Source organism: Rhinatrema bivittatum, chromosome 8 (assembly GCF_901001135.1).
Source record: "Rhinatrema bivittatum chromosome 8, aRhiBiv1.1, whole genome shotgun sequence".
Classification (NCBI taxonomy): domain Eukaryota; kingdom Metazoa; phylum Chordata; class Amphibia; order Gymnophiona; family Rhinatrematidae; genus Rhinatrema; species Rhinatrema bivittatum.
The window spans coordinates 126,544,378-126,564,973 of record NC_042622.1 but is presented as its reverse complement, the minus strand read 5'-3'; the positions used below and the strand labels follow the sequence as shown (position 1 = coordinate 126,564,973).

General features: G+C 42.2%; 1 protein-coding gene across 1 annotated transcript in view; it reads left to right on the top strand.

The window, feature by feature from the left end:
* The window catches only part of PAPPA (pappalysin 1), a 611,319-nt gene that overhangs the window by 557,269 nt on the left and 33,454 nt on the right, over window positions 1–20,596 (top strand). The window contains exon 21 of the mRNA XM_029613956.1: window positions 4,060–4,158. Within this exon, the coding sequence (XP_029469816.1) occupies window positions 4,060–4,158 (99 nt within the window). The remainder of the gene's footprint in view (window positions 1–4,059; window positions 4,159–20,596) is intronic.

The window sequence follows — 20,596 nt, the reverse complement described above, 5'->3', positions numbered from 1 at the left end:
GGGTTGGGGCGGATAGGGGTAAAGAGAGGCAGGTTAGTTAGGGGTTTTGGAAAGGTATCTCCCAGTCCACTCCTTTATTGGAGTGGACTGGGAAGGAACTGGGAAAAGGCCCTATCACATCGCCGTGTGCTTCTTAGAAAATTTACCCCTGCGCCTTACACACACAAGTCAGCACTTGCACGCACATGCACGCACCGATATAAAATCAATCACACATGTGCACACGGGTAGCAGATTTTATAACATGCATGCGTCGGTGCACGCATTTTATAAAATTGGTGTGCACGGGTTTAAAAATTTACCTTATAATGATTATACTGCCTTCTTCTAGAGATGTGTATCAGATGCCCGATCGTTTCCGCTTTCGGTTTCATGTAGCCGCGGAAAAAGTTTGTATTCCTGCGGATCGGCATTTTTTTTTTCATATAATATCGTTTCTGGTTTAGCGCACGCTAACAGGAGCTAGCGCGCGCTAGCTCCCGTTAGTGCGCGCTAGCTCCTGTTAGTGTGCGCTAACACAAACCCGTTAGCGCGCACCCCGATCCTTCACTTTTATTTACAAAATAAAATCCCAAACCCACCCCAACCCTTCAGATCTAATTATATACAATTCTCCCGACTTCCGAAAAACTTGCCTAAAGTCCCCTGGTGGGACTCCCGCTCTCAGGCCGTCGGCTGCCAGACAACAAAATGGTGCCGGTGGCCCTTTGCCCTTACTATGTGCAAGGGGCTATGGATGCCATTGGCCGTCCCCTGTCACATGGTAGGAGCAAAGGATGGCCCGCGCCATTTGTACATAGATTGGGAGTGACATCTTGTAGCAAGATTGCAAAAGTTATATCCTAATTTTAGATCACAGAGTAGTAACACGAGCCTTCTCAGGTTCTCAAGATTCAATTCATGTAGCAATGAGCAAGTTACCTTTCCACCTAGGAATTTCTGTTTTTTATTCTTTTAATGTCTCTAACAGAGACAGAATCATGGCATGGGCACTTTACAAATATAATAAAATAAAATAAAAAATCTCAGTTTTTCAAACTGTTGCAAGAACCAGTTGGAAAGTAGGTAATTTTCAAATATTTAGAGATAATAAAATCCTCCCGGACTGGAACTGGGTTGATATTGGCAGTGTACAGCATGATAGCAATGAGGGACAGCTGGGCTGGCAATTTTTTTCTACAGTTTAATAATTCAAATTATAGAAGGTGTGGAGATGTTTAGAAATTGCTATATATGCTTTATATATGCTTAATGCTAAAGTTGAAAAACAATTACTCCTTACATCATTCAGCATAATTAGGTAAAATAGTATTTTGGGGTAGATTTTAAAAGGAGCGTGCGTGGCGTACATGTGCATGCGCTATCCAGCATGCACACATGTACGCCCGATTTTATACCATGCTCGAAGGCGCACGCATGTTATAAAACCGGGGGTCAGCACGCGCAGGGGGGTGCACAATTGTTCACCTTGCACACACCGAGCCGCACTGCCTTTCCCCGTTCCCTACCCCCACCCCACCTTCCCTTCCCTTCCCCTACCTCCCCCGCCCTTTCCCCCCTACCATTTCCTTTCTTTTGTCACAAAACTTACTTCAGCCGACTGCCGATGCGCAATCCCCGGCCCAGCAGCCGTGCGGAGGCCTCTGGTCACAACCCCACCCCACCCCCGGTCCATCCCGCCCCCTTCCGCCCCTTTTTGCAAGCCCCAGGACTTACACGCGTCCTGGGGCTTTACGCACGTCGCTGGGCCTTTTGAAAATAGGCCCGGCGCACGTAGGGCTTTTAAAATCCGGTCCTTTGCTTCTCATCTTTTCTTGACATTATGCAATAGAACAAGCCTTAAGATATTTTTTGTTAAATTTTTTTTAGTGCTTCATTAAGAAATCTCTAGCTCACAAATATAGCATCCTCAATACAAGTTAAACCCAGAGCCACTAAATAGCTCTGATACCTCTAGGAAGCAGGAGCAGGAATACTCAATTTTAAAACATATGCTGTCTCAGAAAATATTGACTTGCATCGCTGCTCTAGCATTGAAGTGGAAGCTGTCTTCAACCTATTCCTGCAGTATTTGGCAGAGGAGAACCTGATAGGGATGTGAATCGTTTTAGGACGATTAAAATTATCGTCCGATAATTTTAATATCGTCTTAAACCGTTATGGAACACAATACAATACAGATTCTAACGATTTATCGTTATAAATCGTTAGAATCGTGAGCCGGCACACTAAAACCCCCTAAAACCCACCCCCGACCCTTTAAATTAAATCCCCCACCCTCCCGAACCCCCCCCCAAATAACTTAAATAACCTGCGGGTCCAGCGGCGGTCCGGAACGGCAGCGGTCCGGAACGGGCTCCTGCTCTGAATCTTGTCATCTTCAGCCGGCGCCATTTTCCAAAATGGCGCCGAAAATGGCGGCGGCCATAGACGAAAAAGATTGGACGGCAGGAGGTCCTTCCGGACCCCCGCTGGACTTTTGGCAAGTCTCGTGGGGGTCAGGAGGCCCCCCACAAGCTGGCCAAAAGTTCCTGGAGGTCCAGCGGGGGTCAGGGAGCGATTTCCCGCCGCGAATCGTTTTCGTACGGAAAATTGCGCCGGCAGGAGATCGACTGCAGGAGGTCGTTCAGCGAGGGTTCCGGCGCCTCGCTGAACGACCTCCTGCAGTCGATCTCCTGCCGGCGCCATTTTCCGTACGAAAACGATTCGCGGCGGGAAATCGCTCCCTGACCCCCGCTGGACCTCCAGGAACTTTTGGCCAGCTTGTGGGGGGCCTCCTGACCCCCACGAGACTTGCCAAAAGTCCAGCGGGGGTCCGGAAGGACCTCCTGCCGTCCAATCTTTTTCGTCTATGGCCGCCGCCATTTTTCGGCGCCATTTTGGAAAATGGCGCCGGCTGAAGACGACAAGATTCAGAGCAGGAGCCCGTTCCGGACCGCTGCCGTTCCGGACCGCCGCTGGACCCGCAGGTTATTTAAGTTATTTGGTGGGGGATTTAATTTAAAGGGTCGGGGGTGGGTTTTAGGGGGTTTTAATGTGCCGGTTTTTTGATTTTTCGATTTTTAACGATTTTAACGATTTTTCACGATATTTTACCCCCCCAAACGGCAACAATACGATTCCCTCCCCCTCCCAGCCGAAATCGATCGTTAAGACGATCGAGGACACGATTCACATCCCTAGAACCTGATCAGTACAGATAGGAAATCAATTGCCCATATACTTCCCAGTTGACACTCTAGAGGAACACGGTTTTGAGGAAATGCCAATAAACAGTTTTGTCAGGAGTATAGAGGAAAGGTGAGCTGGAAATGAGACAGGAAACATTCTTCCAACTCAAGCAGGCACAGTACATTGATAAGGATTATGGGTTCAAATAAATTTACTGCACTGGAACATCAACAATATATATTGCCCACTAGTGGTTATAAATAAATTAGAAGTTAAAAAGAAGGTTAATATGATTCTTAATGATCTTATTGGTTATAACTAATGTGTAAACCATTGAGGAAAGGAGATAAAAGAGAAATATAATAGATACATTCATGCATCTCAAAATTATAAATAATGTATGAGATGCAAACATTTTTCAATGAAAAGGAAGTTCTAGAACAAGAGGTTACGATATGAAGCTCAAAAAGGTTAGATTCAGAAGTAACATTAGAGGGTATTTCTTCACAGAAAGGGTGGTAGATGCATGGAGCAGCTTCTTGGTAGAAGTGATGGAGGTGCAAACAAAAAAAACATTTAAAAAGGCATGGGATAAGCACAAATGACCCGTAGAAGCCAAGAGATGAAGAGAAAGCCAGAGATCAAATGGGGTCTATGACATTGCAACAGGAAATAAATTAGATGGTCCATATGTCTTAAGCTGCCATTATATTTTATGTTTCCATGTTTCTGTGATGGCTAGTCCTTCATATATACTAAAAATGGGCAAAACATTAATGCCGTATGTAATCAGCCATAGTCTTTGCTCTCAGCAGGATTTCTGTTTTTTCACCCGTTTATTGCTTGTTAGGGCAGCATTTTGAAATACTATGTGTTTTTGTTTTCTAGCCATTTATGGGGGACAACTACTGTGATGGCATGAATAATCGAGCATTCTGCAATTATGATGGGGGAGACTGTTGCGCCTCAACTGTCAAGACCAAAAAGGTAGGTCTCTCACTGTACTATTGAAGCTATCATTCGGTCTATAGCTTTTACCATTGTATTCAATCTGTATAGCTGTCTTCAGGAAATAGATACTGACTTTTGCAAGATTAGTTGCCTCAATTGGCAATAAATCTTCAAATTCTCTGAAATGCCTGTCAATGTATGTATTGATAGAGATGAATCTTCCAGTTAGATTGGTTCCCTTGGAAAGAAAAAAGGTTTCATGAAGAAGTTATTCTGAATATGTAGTCTACTGTTTCATTCTATTTCAGTTATACATAGACTAATGATCTCACTATGTTGACTTCTCATGAGATAAAAGTGTTAAATTAGGAGATGCTGTGATCCTCAAGGTTTTCCATATTTATCCTCCAGAATAATGATAATAGTGCAGTTTGAATACTTCCAACCTAACAGTTTAAATGGATCTGGACTTTGGTATTATTGCCTTCTGAGAAGATGAGTAATGGAAACTGACTTATCACAAGGCTATTGTATTTACTCAGGTGCTAGGAACACTGTCTATCTTTTGTGTCCAGAATAATAGGTTTTCTCATTTTGTTTCTCTGGGAAAAATGCATGGTCTGCACCACAGGTTATATAAAATGAGAGTTAAGGACCTACGTAGATATATCCTGGTGGAGATAAGAGATGTAGGTATATGATAGAGACAGTCAAATACCTCAAATTATTTTATGCAGGTCTGAAAATTGCCCTCCCTCAAAATAGAGAAAAGTATGTATTGTATTCTCATTTAGGGAGGGTGTTCTGGGGCTGTGTTTTGGGCATATAGGGAAAATAACACACACAGATTATATTTTCAAGTCTACATGTCTTATTTTCCTTAGAAAATGTACCCACGCCAGAAGCAGGTACAAATATATATGCATACTTTTTACCCGCAGTAAGTTTCAAAGAGAAAGTAGGTGTGTACATTCTCTTTGAAATTTGATATATTGTCCGTGGGTTAAATTTACCCACTGACTTTGTTCCAAAGCAAACAGTTTGGACCATTCTTTTAGCTTTGCCCTTCAGAATGAATATAAAAATCTGATTAGTAAATTGTGATCCAGAAAATCCCACCCCTGGAAAATACTAGAGCTTCTTAAGCAGTAAGGCCCTCTACTGCAATCCTTAGTAGTGCAAAAGAATCAGACAAGATAGTAAAAACCCCTACAGCCCAATAAGGGAAATGATATTTAAAATATTATAGCCTGGTTAGTGATGGGTGTATCTCGTACAATGGCAATTATGCCACTTTTGTTTAAATTGAATTAGCTACCTAAAAATAAATGTTCCTAATTTCTTGGTATAAACTTTCTGGATATTGAGAGGAAAAGAACCAGATAATTTACAAAAGAAATTGCAATGGTATATACCTACCCAACCATAGCAATCTAGTCAAACAGCTTTATTGGCGGTGCATCTTTATTGGTGGTGCCCAGTTTTAGGAATTTAGGAATACCAGGTTATGAACAAGAGCTTTCTCAACTGTCTCCCTAATGTTGTGGAATTATTTCCCAGTAGAAGCTAGAATGGAGCTAAATTACTTGAGTTTCTGTTAGAAAATCAAAGCATGGTTATTTTCACAGGTGTGAGATTCTTTGGGGTTGTTAAGCAGAGTAAGATGGACTGAAATGTTGTTATAATTTTGCAGTCATGTTTTAAATGTTTTATGTTTTTAGTCTTTGATTATGTATTATGATTTGTATATCACCTTGGGCGATTTAATTAAATTGAGGAGGCAGGTAATAAATTTGTTAACTAGAAACATTTATTTATTTATTTATTCATTATAAACCAGATTTCAGTTGAAAAGAAAAAAAATGACTAACCAAATTGTAAAAAATGTACTTTGTGACAAGTGTTTTTATGTTTTTTCATGGTCTGTTGAGAACAAAAAGTTCTTCTTTATCAGCTTTAGCTAAAGATAACAAGAAGGTAGATATTCAGAGACCTGCTGAACGGACAATATAACTGGCTACTTTTATGTGGCTATCTTTAGGTTATATTCAGATGAACATAACCAGCTAGGTTTTTGGTTGAATATTTTAGGAAACACCTTGAAGGCTGGCTCTTCTGCCAAGCTTTTAATGATAAATGCAAGACTGCACATAAAGATTCACATCTTGCTTCAACTGAGGCCACCAGTAGTGATGGTTGATAAGCTCCAGGGTGCATGTGATCCTAGATTGTCCTGCCAGATGGGAGTCATGAGCCCATTTTAATAATCTTTCCCTGAGTCGTTCAGCAACAACATTTTTCCCAGGTGGTATGTGTATGGCAATGACAGCCACAATTCTTGCTGAGTCTATAATGTAGCAAAGAGCCTCCAGGGCAACTTCAGTCTCAAATGATCGAAGAAAGTGTCCACTCATTGATTTTTTTTGCAGGATGGTAGCGTAATTCAAAATCAAAATGATTGAAAAACAATGACCACTGAGCTTGTGATCTGTATATATTGTGATGAGATACCAGGCTCCTTCTAATAGATGACACCATTCTTCTAACACCAGCTTAATTGCCAGGAGCTCACAAAACCCAATGGTGTAGCTTTTCTCTGCTGGGGAAAATTTTTTAGAAAAGTAAGAGCATGGAAAAAGAGTCCCATGTTCATCACATTAAGCAAGGACAGCTCCTATCCCAATGGCAGAAGCATCTACCCCAAGAACAAAGGGTTTTGATAGGTCCAGATGATGAAGGCATGGTTCCTTGAGAAATTGTTTTAAGATGCTTGAAGGCCTGGATAGTCTCTTCTGGCCAATGCCTGTTGACTGTGCCCTTCTTCATGAAAGCAGTGAGAGGAACCGCTAGCAAGGAATATCCAGGTATAAACTGTCTATAATTATCGAAACCCAGAAAGCATTATAAAGCCTTAAGCCCCATAGGTTGGGGTCAGTCCAGGATGGTATCTGCTTTTCAGGATCCATGCAGAACCCGTGCCAGGAAATGATGTAGCCCAAAAATTGTAATTCTTCTAGTTCGAAAATACATTTTTCTAGCTAGCATAAAGATGGTGCTCTCAAAGCTTCTGTAGAACCTGCTTTATGTGCTGTTGATATTAGACCAAGGATTGAGAGAAGATGAGTATATCATCAAGGTACACTACCACATGAGAGTAGAGAAGATCCCAAAAGATCTCATTGACCATGTATTGGAAGACAGCAGGAGCATTACATAAGCTGAATGGCATAAAAAATATTCATAATGGCCATCTCTAGTGTTTAAAGCCATCTTCCATTTGTCATCCTCACAGATCCATATAAGATTATAGGCCCCACACAGGTCAAGTTTGGTGAAAAGTTGTACCCATCAGATGGTCAAATAATTTGAGATAAGGGGCAGCAGATAGAGATTCTTCATCATGATAGCATTGAGGCCCCTGTAATTTATGCAGAGACTAAGGAACCATCCTTTTTCTTCACAAAGAAGAAGCCTGCACCTGCTAGGGAAGATGAAGGTCGAATGAAACCCCTGTCTAAACTTTCCTAGATATACTTTGACATGGCCTGTGTCTCAGGTTCTGACAAAGGGTAAACCCGTCCTCTCGAGGGCATTGTTCCAAGTAGAAGATCAACTGGACAATTATAGGACCGATGAGGGGGCACCTTCAAGGCCTACTACTTACTGAAGACATCTGAGAAGACTGCATGTTGAGGCAGCAAATCTGGAAGGCCTGGAGAGGCAACCCAAGCTATGGTTAAGTGCTGATGAAACAGGAAATAGGCAATTTTGTGAACATAATGGACCCCAGCAATTTGCAGTGTGTCCTAATCTATAACTGGCTGGTGAAGGCAGGGCAACCCAAAGATAATGGGGTTAACTGATTTGGGCAACACATAAAATGTGATACATTCATTGTGAAGAAGGTCCATTGGCATCTTAAGTGGGGCAGTAACCAATGTGAGGAGACTGGGCAGGAGGTCTCCATAAACAGAGGAGATTGTGAGGGCTTTAGCCAGAGTGGTTGTGGGCAAATTATGTTGTTGCACTTCAATAAAGTTTCATCCTGCCCCAGAATCTAAGAGAGTGAGACAGACGGGAAGCATCAGTTATGGAGAGGAAGGAATCCAGCCTAGGGTTGCCTCTCTGACCAACGCTAAGGGTATGAGTTTCCTGATTTCTCAGGACAACGATTGGCAAGATGCACCTGTCCAGCACAGTATAGACAGAGGTTCATTTTTCTTCCTCAGGAATCTTAGAGTGACCCAGCTGCATGGGTTCCTCCGCTGGGGCAGTCTGTGCTGGGCTGGGTGAGAATGACATGGAATTTATTTATTTGTTTATTTGAAAACTTTTTTATACCGATATTAGTGGGGACATCATATCGGTTTACATCATAACTAAAGAGAGGAAAATACAATGAACAGGTGGGGGGGAGTGGGCTCACATAGGAACAAGTAAATAGCAACGATTTGAGAGGAACAACAAAGGGCTGCTCAAGAGAGCTGTTAAACAATAACATGATAGGGTGGCAACTGTGCCCAAAAACTTTGTACAAGGTTCAGTAAGTACTAGTAAGGAGGAATTCTGGAATCGAGGCGCCAGATGGAATCGAGGTGCCAGATGGATGGGATGATGGATGGGTTGATGGGACACTTGGTTTTCTTATGCCTGCTCTTGGAGCCTAAGGTCTACCCTGAAAGCTAGGACCATCGGGCCTTCTAGTGTGCAGGGGATATCTCAGCCTATTAGTTCATCCTTGATTTTCCCCAACAATCCTTGCCAAAAAATAGCCACCTGGCTATCTTCTCCCTAGTGTAGCTCTGAGGCTAAGGTTCAGAACTTAACAGCATATTCGCTTGCAATACAAGTCCCTTGATAGATTTTCAATAGTTTTGTAGCAGCTGAGGTAGCACAGCCTGGTTCATCAAACACAAACTGGAATTGTTACAGGAAGAGATTCAAGCTCTGAAGGATCGTATCTTTCTTACTCTTTCCTACAGCAGGGAGGCCCAGGCAAGGGCGGATCTACCCGAGAGAGACAATATGTTTGTCACCTATGAGTGCTCAATGTGAAAAAGAGCCAGTTGAAGCTCGAAGTGCATTCTACACTGGTTTATAAAGTCCCTGCCCTCCTTGGCATCTCCCAGATATCTGGGTGGTGGCAGAAGTTGTGGCAGGGGGGTGAGCAGGCTTGAATGAAGGCAAGTTGCAGGAATGAGGACTGGAGCCAGAAATGGAAGCTGTGCCTGCATCGTGTCCATCCATTTCACCACTCTCTCGAGAAGATCAGTCACTTGGTTTAGCTCATCCTGTTGTTGCTGGATATGGTGGGCTAGATCAATTATGCCCTGAAGCATGGATGAATCAACCAGATCCATGGCCTCAGCAACCTGTAAGGATAATGGACTCTTATGCTGCAGTGTGGTTGACACATCCTAGTAGGCCAACCCACTAGACCCACACTGGCAGCTTGCAAGCGCGACCTAGACTGAGACTAGACTGAAGCTTCACCTATATCAGCCCTGCGGGTTGAGCTTTTGGGTTCCAGGGACTGGCAGTTTTTAGGTGAGGGTCCCACAGGATGTACAGCGAGAGTGAGTCCGTGGCAAGGCCAAGGTCTGGACAGGCTGTGGTGAGACAATTACAAGGAACTAGCCAGAGTTGAGGCAGGCGGTAAGTGGGGAATAGGCAGAGTTCATAACTGAGGACAGAGGCAGGTGGTAGGCAAGATGGAGATCTGGGTCCAAAGTAGCGGTCAGTGGCAGGCAGCAGGCAACAGGGGGTTCTGGGTCCAAGGCAATGTACAGTGCTGAATAGACTGAAGAAGGACCAGGATGAAGGGAAGCAAAGGACTGAGTAGACTGGACTGGGCAAGACAAGCTGAGCAAGGCAAACAGGAACCAAAGCAGGATCAGGAACCAAAAGAGGAACAACACACAGTGTAGGAAGACCTGTTGCTGAGGCAATCCTGTGAAGCGCAGCTGGGCCTTTTATACCCAGCCATGTGACATCAAAGCTGAGCAGCGGCAGCCAGGTTTCGTGCCGTAGGAACATCATAAAGCATGTCTACAGCAGTCCGAGATTCAGTGTTGCAGACAGTGGAATTTCTGGCTCTTTGAAGGCTGCTGGCATCCTGGGGTGAATGTTGCTGGCTGCGGGATGATCCCGTGACAGAAAACTTTATTTATTATTTATTTATTTATTTATTTAAAAATTGCTTATATTCCGCCTCTCCCGAAAAATGTGTTCCGCGCATATTACAATAAAACAATCACAAAATAACATAATATAATGAAGTTAAAGTACAAAAATAATAATTAAAAGTTTAAGTAGGCATAAAATTTTACATTCTTACATAAACAGTCAAACTAACATACTTATGGACAAATAGAAAACTGAGTCAATCTGCTTCACCAAACGCTCCTTTAAAAAACACTGTCTTCAGGGCCTTTCTAAACATCTTTTAATCATGTTGCTGCCGAAGCTCAGCTGGAAGTTTGTTCCATTCAGTGACAGCAACTGAGGAGAAAGCTCTAGGTCTAGTCTGTACCCATCTTTCTCCTCGGTTGGTGCCACTGAATGGAACAAATTTCTGGCTGAACTTCGGCAGCAACAGTATTTAAAGATGTCCGAAAGGCCTGAAGACAGTGTTTTTTAAAGGAGCATTTGGTGAGGCAGATTGATACAGTTTTGTATTTGTCTATAAGTTTGTTAGTTTGATTGTTTATCTTACAATTTTGATAGTCTAAACATGCTGCTAAAACCTTTTTGTCTACTAAGAAAATGAATCTTTATTGCAAACTAGGTATTACTATTGATTGTAGGTTTATATGAAGCCTAGTGAGTATAATTTAAGTGTAGACAATAATTTAATTTCAAATTTGTATGTTTTTTAATTAGTTCTTATTGATTTACCTCTAGTTCTGCCCTTTACTATGCTATTTTGGTCCTTATGGTTCACCTTCTTAATTGTAAACTGCTATTACTGATCTCTGATTGCATACTGCCATCCATATATGGTGTACCCTTGTTTGAGTGAATTTCTTATTCAAAATGTCAGGTAATAAATCCAAATATGTCAGGTAATAAATCCAAAAAATAGTCATCTTTTGATTAGCTAGATATAGTATGACTGAGATCCCCTGGCAAAACTTAATTGGTTAATGCTGAAAATCAGGCACTAACCCACTAATTTCTCTTTATAAAGGAGAAAATAACGAAGCTAAGAAACTCCCCTTGCTGCCAATAATTTTTTTAAAATCCATCCTATCTGATCTCCCTGCCTTACTCCTTCCCAGCATTTCATTTTGATTAAAATTTCCACCCAATCCCTTGACTACTAATTGGGAAAGTTCAGTTTGATTTTTTTTAAAAAGCTGTGGGAGTCACAATCCCCCTCCTGGCTCCCACCCACAACCCTCTTGTCTCTCCAAACACATCACTAGCTGCAGCTGGCAGGAGAAATTGCTCAGTTCCAAACGGGGATTGGTGCATTCACTGTTTTGTCTCCCCAGTGTATGTTTCTTTATTGTGCTGTCACCTTGTGTCATCATATGATATTGCACAGCTTAGATTCTCTGTAGGGTTTTTAAGTTCCCTCCTATGATTGGTTATTGCTAGTTGCTGTTTGAATGTTTCTGAACTTCCTACTGGATATTTTCCTGTTTACTCTCGCTAAACCTTTCTCCTCTTCCTATTGGTCCTTTGACCCTAGGAATTTCTGGGACAATTTACTTCCTTGCAGAGAGTTTCAGTTTGAAGAAGGCTCTTGGCAGGCTAACCGCTTGATCTCATCCTCTTTAGAGCTCTCAGCATCATCATTTTTTCATTTCTTATTTACCGATAACCCACAACTACTGTCAGCTCTCAGAGAAAACTTATTACAGCTGTATCAGTCTCTTCAATCTGTGCAGCTGCTCTTGGGACCATCTCATCTACTGTGAGTGTTGAATTGTTTTTCATTCAAATAAATGTTTTTGGTTACTGAGTTTATCTGATATCTGCAACTGGCGAAAAGGTTTAGTTGACTGCCTAGGTGCTCAGGCAAGATATTGAAAGCCAAGTGCAGTCAGTGAAAAGATGTTGAAAATCTAAAGGCATTATCAATCAGAGGATACAGCAGATGTCCAACTTTGAGGACCCTTCAGAAAAGGAAATTTAGAAGATTCCCTCTGTCAGTTTGAACACAGACTGTGTTGCTGTGTACTGTACATCTCTTCTGATTCATTCAGCTGTTCAGCATCAGGTTGGAAGCAAAGTTTCAAATCTGAAACTAGTTTCCTTCCCCAACAGTAATTACATTGTTACCCTGAAAGCAGTGCTGGGCTATTCAGAGTTGGAATCTGATTCTATCAGTATTTACTATTGTTTCAGCATAGCAGAGTGCAAGACCTACACTTCTAGGTATCACTGCCTGTAAGCAAAAGCATGTTTTAATAGCCAAAGCATAGGAGAATTATGAATCTGAAAAAGCTGGTTACCTAAAGAAGATTAATAGAATGTGGGAAGAAAGAATCTCATAGACATAAGCTTAGTAGTGCTACCAATAGAGTGGAAATTTGACAAGCCATAAGTAAACTTTAACACAGCTTAAATGTTATCGACACCAGTCAGACCAAATGTTATCGACGGCAGGAGTCAGAAGAGGGGCTGAGAGTGCCCTGAAGAACACCGGAGCGGCCCTGCCTCCTCAGCTGGGAGGCCCACCACCCCCCTGGTGACATCATCCAGAGGCGCTGGACCCACCTCAAAGAGAGGCGTGCTCCCCAGGCGCCCCTCCAACCACGGCATCCCTCGAGATTGGCACCAGCAGGCGCCCAGAGCCCATGGGGATGGCACGAGCCAGAAGAGGGGCTGAGAGTGCCCCGAAGAACACCAGAGCGGCCTTGCCACCTCAGCCGGGAGGCCTGCCCCCCCCAGTGACATCATCCAGAGGCACCGGACCCACCTCAAAGAGAGGCGTGCTCCCCAGGCATCGCTCGCCGAAGGAGCACGACAAAGGGGCACTCCCCTTCGTGCAAACCGTAGTGCAGACCCCAAACCCAGAAAATCTACTGCTATACTCCACAAGAAATGGCAAATACTCAACCCCCTGACTACATCCCCCTCAAGTCCCACAGAAAAGATCAAAGCACAGATAACCCACAAAAGGAAACAAGAAAGGATCAAAGCACGGAAAACCACAGAAGGAAACAAGAAAAAAAACAATGAAATATTGTAAGTACCAACAATCAAACATCACTCACATCAACACTAAGACCTACATAGCACTATCATTCCTTCTATTCAACGCACAATCCATAGTAAAGAAAATACCCATCGGGGGGTCGCTCTAGCGCTGCGACAAGATGGCCACCTGAACCTTTTGCTCCGTAACCCTCTCTTCCTTCTTTTCGCAAAAAAATCTTTAAGTGGATGAACACTGTGGTGAACTTTATCTGATTGTCATCCCATATAGCTATTCCCAAGGCTGGTAAAATTGAAGCCACTTTCGCGGCTGCGGCAGGCACAAAAAGAGCGAAGCAAGATCCGCCCTCACCAGACAAGGCCCCGAATCCCAAATCGATGGCATCGGCGGAATTAGTCCTTATCAAAATAAAACAGCTGAAGGACATGATTCAGCTTAATATTGATGCCACTGCTGCTATTCGGGGTGATCTTCACAATATGTCAAACCAAATGGGCACTTTTCAAACGCGTCTTGATGATTTGGAGATGCAAACCTGCTCTTTATTAGTGACTACCGCGCCCTTACCGTGCATAACTAAGGACATCGAGAAGCTGTAGCAAGATTTATCCAACAGGAATCACCGCAACAACATCCAAATTTTAGGTGTACCGGAAGGAACGGATATTATTGCCTTCGTCTTTCAATTTGTTCCCTCCACACTACAGGTAACATTTGATATGCCCTTTTAAATTAAAAGGGCTCATTGAGTCCCTTCAAAACTGCCCCAAAACCCACAGTTTCCCCAGCCTATAATCTTCAAAGCATTACGATATCCTCACGCATTAATGATTCTGACGTCGTCCCAGAGTAGAGCCCTGATTACTTACCAAGGCAAGTCGATTCTATTTGTTCCAGATTTGGCGAAATCCACTGTGGATCGCCGGAAGGCTTTTCTAGCACTGCGACCTAAGCTGCAGGCTATGGGGGCGAAGTACAGCATTCTCTATCCAGCCCAACTAAAAATCACGTTTAAGAATCAGACAAAACTCTTCCATACATTAAAAGAAGTGGAAGAATTTATATCCCTGCATGAGGATGGCTCTGAGATGGTTACGTGAAACAGTTTATGATCCAGATCTTCATTTCTCAGTATGTTTCTTACCCACAGCACAATCTTCTTGAGGAGGATTCCCTTCTGTTTTCAACAGAATGTTGGTTTTTTAATTTTTTCTGCGTATGCAACTGACTCCAATGGATCATAATGATCTCCAATATTTACCATCAGGATGTTCTTCAATTCTATAGTGTTTCATTCTTTTTTTTTTTTATTTTACCTCTCGAGTCCAAGTGTTGATATTTATACAATTTACAGATCACATTTACTTTATTGGGGCTCGATTGGCACACATAATGGATTTTTTTGCCACAGTTCAATGGATATCTGTTGTAGGCATTATTGGAAGTGGAGTGTTTGGAATCATCTGGCCTCCTAGAGGCTCTTTTTTTTTTTTTTTTTGACCTGCAGTGCTTGCACTGATTGGTGTGAGTGTCTCAGGATCTTAGTTTCTTGTATTTCTCTTTTCTATTCTTGGTCTCTTGCCTCTTTCTTCTATGCTTGTCTGTATTTATTTATTTATTTATTTTTAACTTTTCTATACCGACGTTCCTGTAACAGATACAAATCACATCGGTTTACAATGTAACGCAAAATTCGCTCTTGGGCAATACAATGAACAGGGGAGATAATTAACAATGGATCGGGTCATAACAAAGCATAACAGAAACTTAACATGTCATCTCAAAACCGGTATTATCTCTGGTGTTTTAGTTCTCTCTCTTCTTCTCTCTCTCTCTCCTTGTCTACTTCCCGGTTCATCTATGATTGTAGGTATCTTTAGTATTGTGGGGGGATGCTCACCAACATCTTTTTTTAATATATCTTCCTCATGGCTACCACCATTTCTCAGTTTACCCTAGTATCGCTAAACGTAAATAGTTTTTCATATCCTATTAAAAGAAAGAAAGTGTTGACCTATTTACAATCATTACATGCAGACATTGCTCTAGTGCAAGAGACATACCTAAAGTCTCTTGAATCCAACAAATTGAAGCAACAATGGGTTGGACATGTTTTTTTAGTCCGGCAATAAAAATTAAAAGAGGGGGAACGGCTATTCTCATCCACAAACAATTGGGAGCACAGATATTACATCAAGCAGCAGATGTGGACAGTCGCTGGAATCTTCTTCAAATTCTCTTTCAAAATGAGAAGTTCACTATTCTCAACATTTATGCGCCTAATCAGAATGACCCTTTTTTTTTTTCAGTCTGCATTTACACATCTGCTTTCTTTGGACTCAGCTCAATGCATCTTAGGTGGTGATTTTAACCAACCGCTGGACCCCATCTTGGACAAGAAATCCTCAGTGAAACCTCTCCTCTCTAAATCCATATCTATCCTGTGACTTCTCATCTCCACCTATGGATTATCAGATCCTTGGTGACTGCTTCATCCTACCAGCCTAGACTACACTTTCTTTTCGTTTCCTCATTCTTCCTACTTGAGGATAGACTACTTTCTCATATCCAATAGTATGATTCCTAGGATTCAATCAACTAAGATTCAACCAATTTTGATCTCTGATCATGCTGTGGTATCCTTAGTCTGTGATCTCCTACAGCCGTTACAAGCAGATCATCAATGGTGCTTCAACTCCGCCCTATTATTGGATCCGGCCTTCATGGATCAGCTCAAACCTAAGATATCGGAATATTTTCAACTAAATGACACGCCAGAAGTCTCCACCCCTACTATATGGGCAGCTTTTAAAGCCACTATTCGGGGAGAAATAATTAGTTACTCCATACGTCAGAAAAAAGCTCAGAGAGCTACTTTACAAGCTCTCCATCAGGAGGTGGCTTTAGTAGAGCAAGCTCACATAGCTGCTCCTTCATCCTTGACTTTTAATTCTCTGCTGAAGGCCAGATACCAGTATAATCACCTACTTAGTTCACAAGTGCAGCTTAATCTCTTTCGGAACAAGGCCCAGTACTATGCTGAAAACAATAAATGTGGCCATTTATTATCTTCCCTCTTTAAAAAACGACTGGATAAAAAGCGAATTGTGAAAATTCAATCCTCTTCCAAGACCATGCTGACGACAGATGCAGACATTTTATAAGCATTCCGTGATTATTATGCATTTCTTTATCAATCTGAAGCTTCCCCCACATCTCTGGAAATTGGTAGCTTCCTGTCATGTTTAACTCAAGCTACTCTTACCGATGCCCAGGCAGTTAAGCTGGATGAACCTATCCAACTTCCGGAATTAACTTCAGCAATTGCTTCTCTTTCTTCGGGTAAAGCGCCTGGTCTGGATGGATTCAATACAGACTTCTTTCAAGCTTTCTCCAAGGAACTTGCTCCACATATGCAGACTTTTTACTCTTCTCTTCTTCAACATTCAGATGCGACATCTGCATTTACTGAAGCTTGCGTGGTGGTGCTTCCAAAGCTAGGTTGGGATGACACTGTTATAGCAAATTACCATCCCATTTCTCTCCTTAATACTGATTATAAAATATTCGCAAAAATTCTGGCTACCAGATTATCTCATCTTATGTCTCTCTTGGTCCACCCAGATCAATCTGGTTTTATTAAGGGACACCTTATCACTAACAATTCCAGGCTTTTCCTGTCCTTTCACCATCTAATGTTCCCCTCTGATTCCCCAGCAGTGGCGATATCGCTGGACGCCAAGAAGGCATTCGATCGTGTAGAATGGTCTTTTTTGTTTCAGGTCCTACAATGGTTTGGAATTGGCCCTATCTTTTTGTCCTGGATATAACATATTTATCACTTCCCTTCAGCTTTTCTGTATATTAACAACCAAATATCCACACGTTTCCCCCTTTTTCGAGGTACAAGACAAGGGTGCCCTCTTTCCCCGTCATTGTTTAACCTGGCTTTGGAACCACTGTTAACGGCTATTTGGCAAGCTATTACTATTCAGGGGATAATGGTTGGTGATGAAATGTTTAAGTTGTCTGCTTACGCTGATGATGTTCTCCTTTTTCTTTCGAACCCTATCTCTTCCCTTACTAGTCTTTTCTCGTTAATTTCTAATTACTCCTCTATCTGGATATAAAATCAATTGGCACAAAACAGATCTCCTCCCTTTAAACTACAGTGGCTCCCTGTTGGATACCTCCCAGTTTCATATCCAAAAGGTGCATAACGGTCTTAAGTATCTCAGAGTCTATTTCTATACAGATCCGGCAGATACGATTACCCACAGTGAGTCCTCCATCCTGAAAAAAGTCCGGGATGCGGCACTTAACTGGTCCCCATTGCATTTACCTTGGTGGGGAAGACTGGAAATGATTAAAATGGTTTTAGCTCCAAGGATCACTTATATCCTCTCAATGCTTTTTATCTTTTTCTCTGTTGATTTCTATGTTCATGTGGATCATCTACTCACTGGTTTCTTATGGTGCAATAAAGCCCCTAGGATTGCTCTGAAAAAATTAAAGACTAACAATTTGGGGGAGTTAACTTTCCTGACTTTCATGTATACCATCAAGCTTTTATTTTGCAGCAAAGATATCATTACTTTGTTTCTTCAACCCCAATAGTGGACCATCCACGTTGGCTTTCCATAGAGTGACATCTCTTTACTTCTTTCCCTCTGGAATCCTTTCCTGGTATGACCCTACCTTCCCGAATATCTTCGAACCCGATACTACGTTCTCTACATAAGGCCTGAGGGGAATTGGAGACATTGCGTCCACCATCAACCTGCTCCTGGCGATCTTCCAGGCATGCTCCTATATGGAGTAATGCCCTCATTCATATTGATAGTCGGCCCCTGCACTGGCCCATTTGGCAAACTGCTCACATCTGGTCCATAGCTGATATATTTCAAAATAATGTGTTATGTTCCTTTACATTACTACAAGATCGGTTTCATATCCATCAATCTCAGTTCTATGCTTGGCTACAACTCTGAGCTGCCCTCCAGTCTATCAAGGGTTGTAATTTTGCCCCTGATAAAGCTCCAGATTTGCTGGAGGTTTATATAGAACATGGTCTCAAGGGACATCTTGCCTCACGGTTATATAAATTGATCAAGCAACTATTACAGGGAGTTTCTTTACCAGCTCTTTGTAATGTCTGGGCAGATGACTTGGAGTACACACCCTCAATGGTTGATTGGTAATATGTTTGGAATGTCTCTGTTCGCATATCACTTTCCTCCAGTTTAACTCAAACGGCCTATTTTATAATGCATATGGCGGTATGGACACTTTGGAAACTACATAGAGCGGGACTTACCTGATCTCGTGCGTATTGGTCCTCTCTAGAGAATAAAGCCACATTACAGCACATGTTATACTCATGCCCTTTCACACATAGATTTTGGACACAGGTCTGGGCAACTATCTCCAGTTTCTTGCAACTCGATATCCCTCTCTCATATTCTAACATAAGAATATAAGAACATAAGAAAATGCCATACTGGGTCAGACCAAGGGTCCATCAAGCCCAGCATCCTGTTTCCAACAGTGGCCAATCCAGGCCATAAGAACCTGGCAAGTACCCAAAAAAAGTCTACTCCATGTTACCATTGCTAATGGCAGTGGCTATTCTCTAAGTGAACTTAATAGCAGGTAATGAACTTCTCCTCCAAGAACTTATCCAATCCTTTTTTAAACACAGCTATACTAACTGCACTAACCACATCCTCTGGCAACAAATTCCAGAGTTTAATTGTGCGTTGAGTAAAAAAGAACTGTCTCCGATTAGTTTTAAATGTGCCCCATGCTAACTTCATGGAGTGTCCCCTAGTCTTTCTACTATCCGAAAGAGTAAATAACCGATTCACATCTACCCATTCTAGACCTCTCATGATTTTAAACACCTCTATCATATCCCCCCTCAGTCGTCTCTTCTCCAAGCTGAAAAGTCCTAACCTCTTTAGTCTTTCCTCATAGGGGAGTTGTTCCATTCCCCTTATCATTTTGGTAGCCCTTCTCTGTACCTTCTCCATCGCAATTATATCTTTTTTGAGATGCGGCGACCAGAATTGTACACAGTATTCAAGGTGCGGTCTCACCATGGAGCGATACAGAGGCATTATGACATTTTCCGTTTTATTCACCATTCCCTTTCTATGCTTATTGCCTTGACCTAGGATGGGTTGTAGGTGATGTCTGCATTGAAAACATGCATAAACTGGACATTGTTAATACCTTAAGAACATAAGAACATGCCATACTAGGTCAGACCAAGGGTTCATCAAGCCCAGCATCCTGTTTCCTACAGTGGCCAATCCAGGCCATAAGAACCTGGCAAGTACCCAAAAACTAAGTCTATTCCATGTTACCATTGCTAGTAATAGCGGTGGTTATTATCTAAGTCAGCTTAATTAATAGCAGGTAATGGACTTCTCCTCCAAGAACTTATCCAATCCTAAGCACATAACAACATAAGAAATTGCCATGCTGGGTCAGACCAAGGGTCCATCAAGCCCAGCATCCTGTTTCCAACAGAGGCCAAAACCAGGCCACAAGAACCTGGCAATTACCCAAACACTAAGAAGAACCCATGCTACTGGTGCAATTAATAGCAGTGGCTATTCCCTAAGTATAATTGATTAATAGCCATTAAAGGACTTCTCCTCCAAGAACTTATCCAAACCTTTTTTGAACCCAGCTACACTAACTGCACTAACCACCTCCTCTGGCAACAAATTCCAGAGCTTTATTGTGCGTTGAGTGAAAAAGAATTTTCTCCGATTAGTCTTATATGTGCTACTTGCTAACTTCATGGAATGCCCCCTAGTCCTTCTATTATTCGAAAGTGTAAATAACCGAGTCACATCTACTCGTTCAAGACCTCTCATGATCTTAAAGACCTCTATCATATCCCCCCTCAGCCGTCTCTTCTCCAAGCTGAACAGCCCCTAACCTCTTCAGCCTTTACTCATAGGGGAGCTATTCCATCCCCTTTATCATTTTGGTTGCCCTTCTCTGTACCTTCTCCATCGCAACTATATCTTTTTTGAGATGCAGCGACCAGAATTGTACACAGTATTCAAGGTGCGGTCTCACCATGGAGCGATACAGAGGCATTATGACATTTTCCGTTCTATTAACCATTCCCTTCCTAATAATTCCTAACATTCTATTTGCTTTTTTGACTGCTGCAGCACACTGAGCCGACGATTTTAAAGTATTATCCACTATGATGCCTAGATCTTTTTCTTGGGTGGTAGCTTCTAATATGGAACCTAACATCGTGTAACTACAGCAAGGGTTATT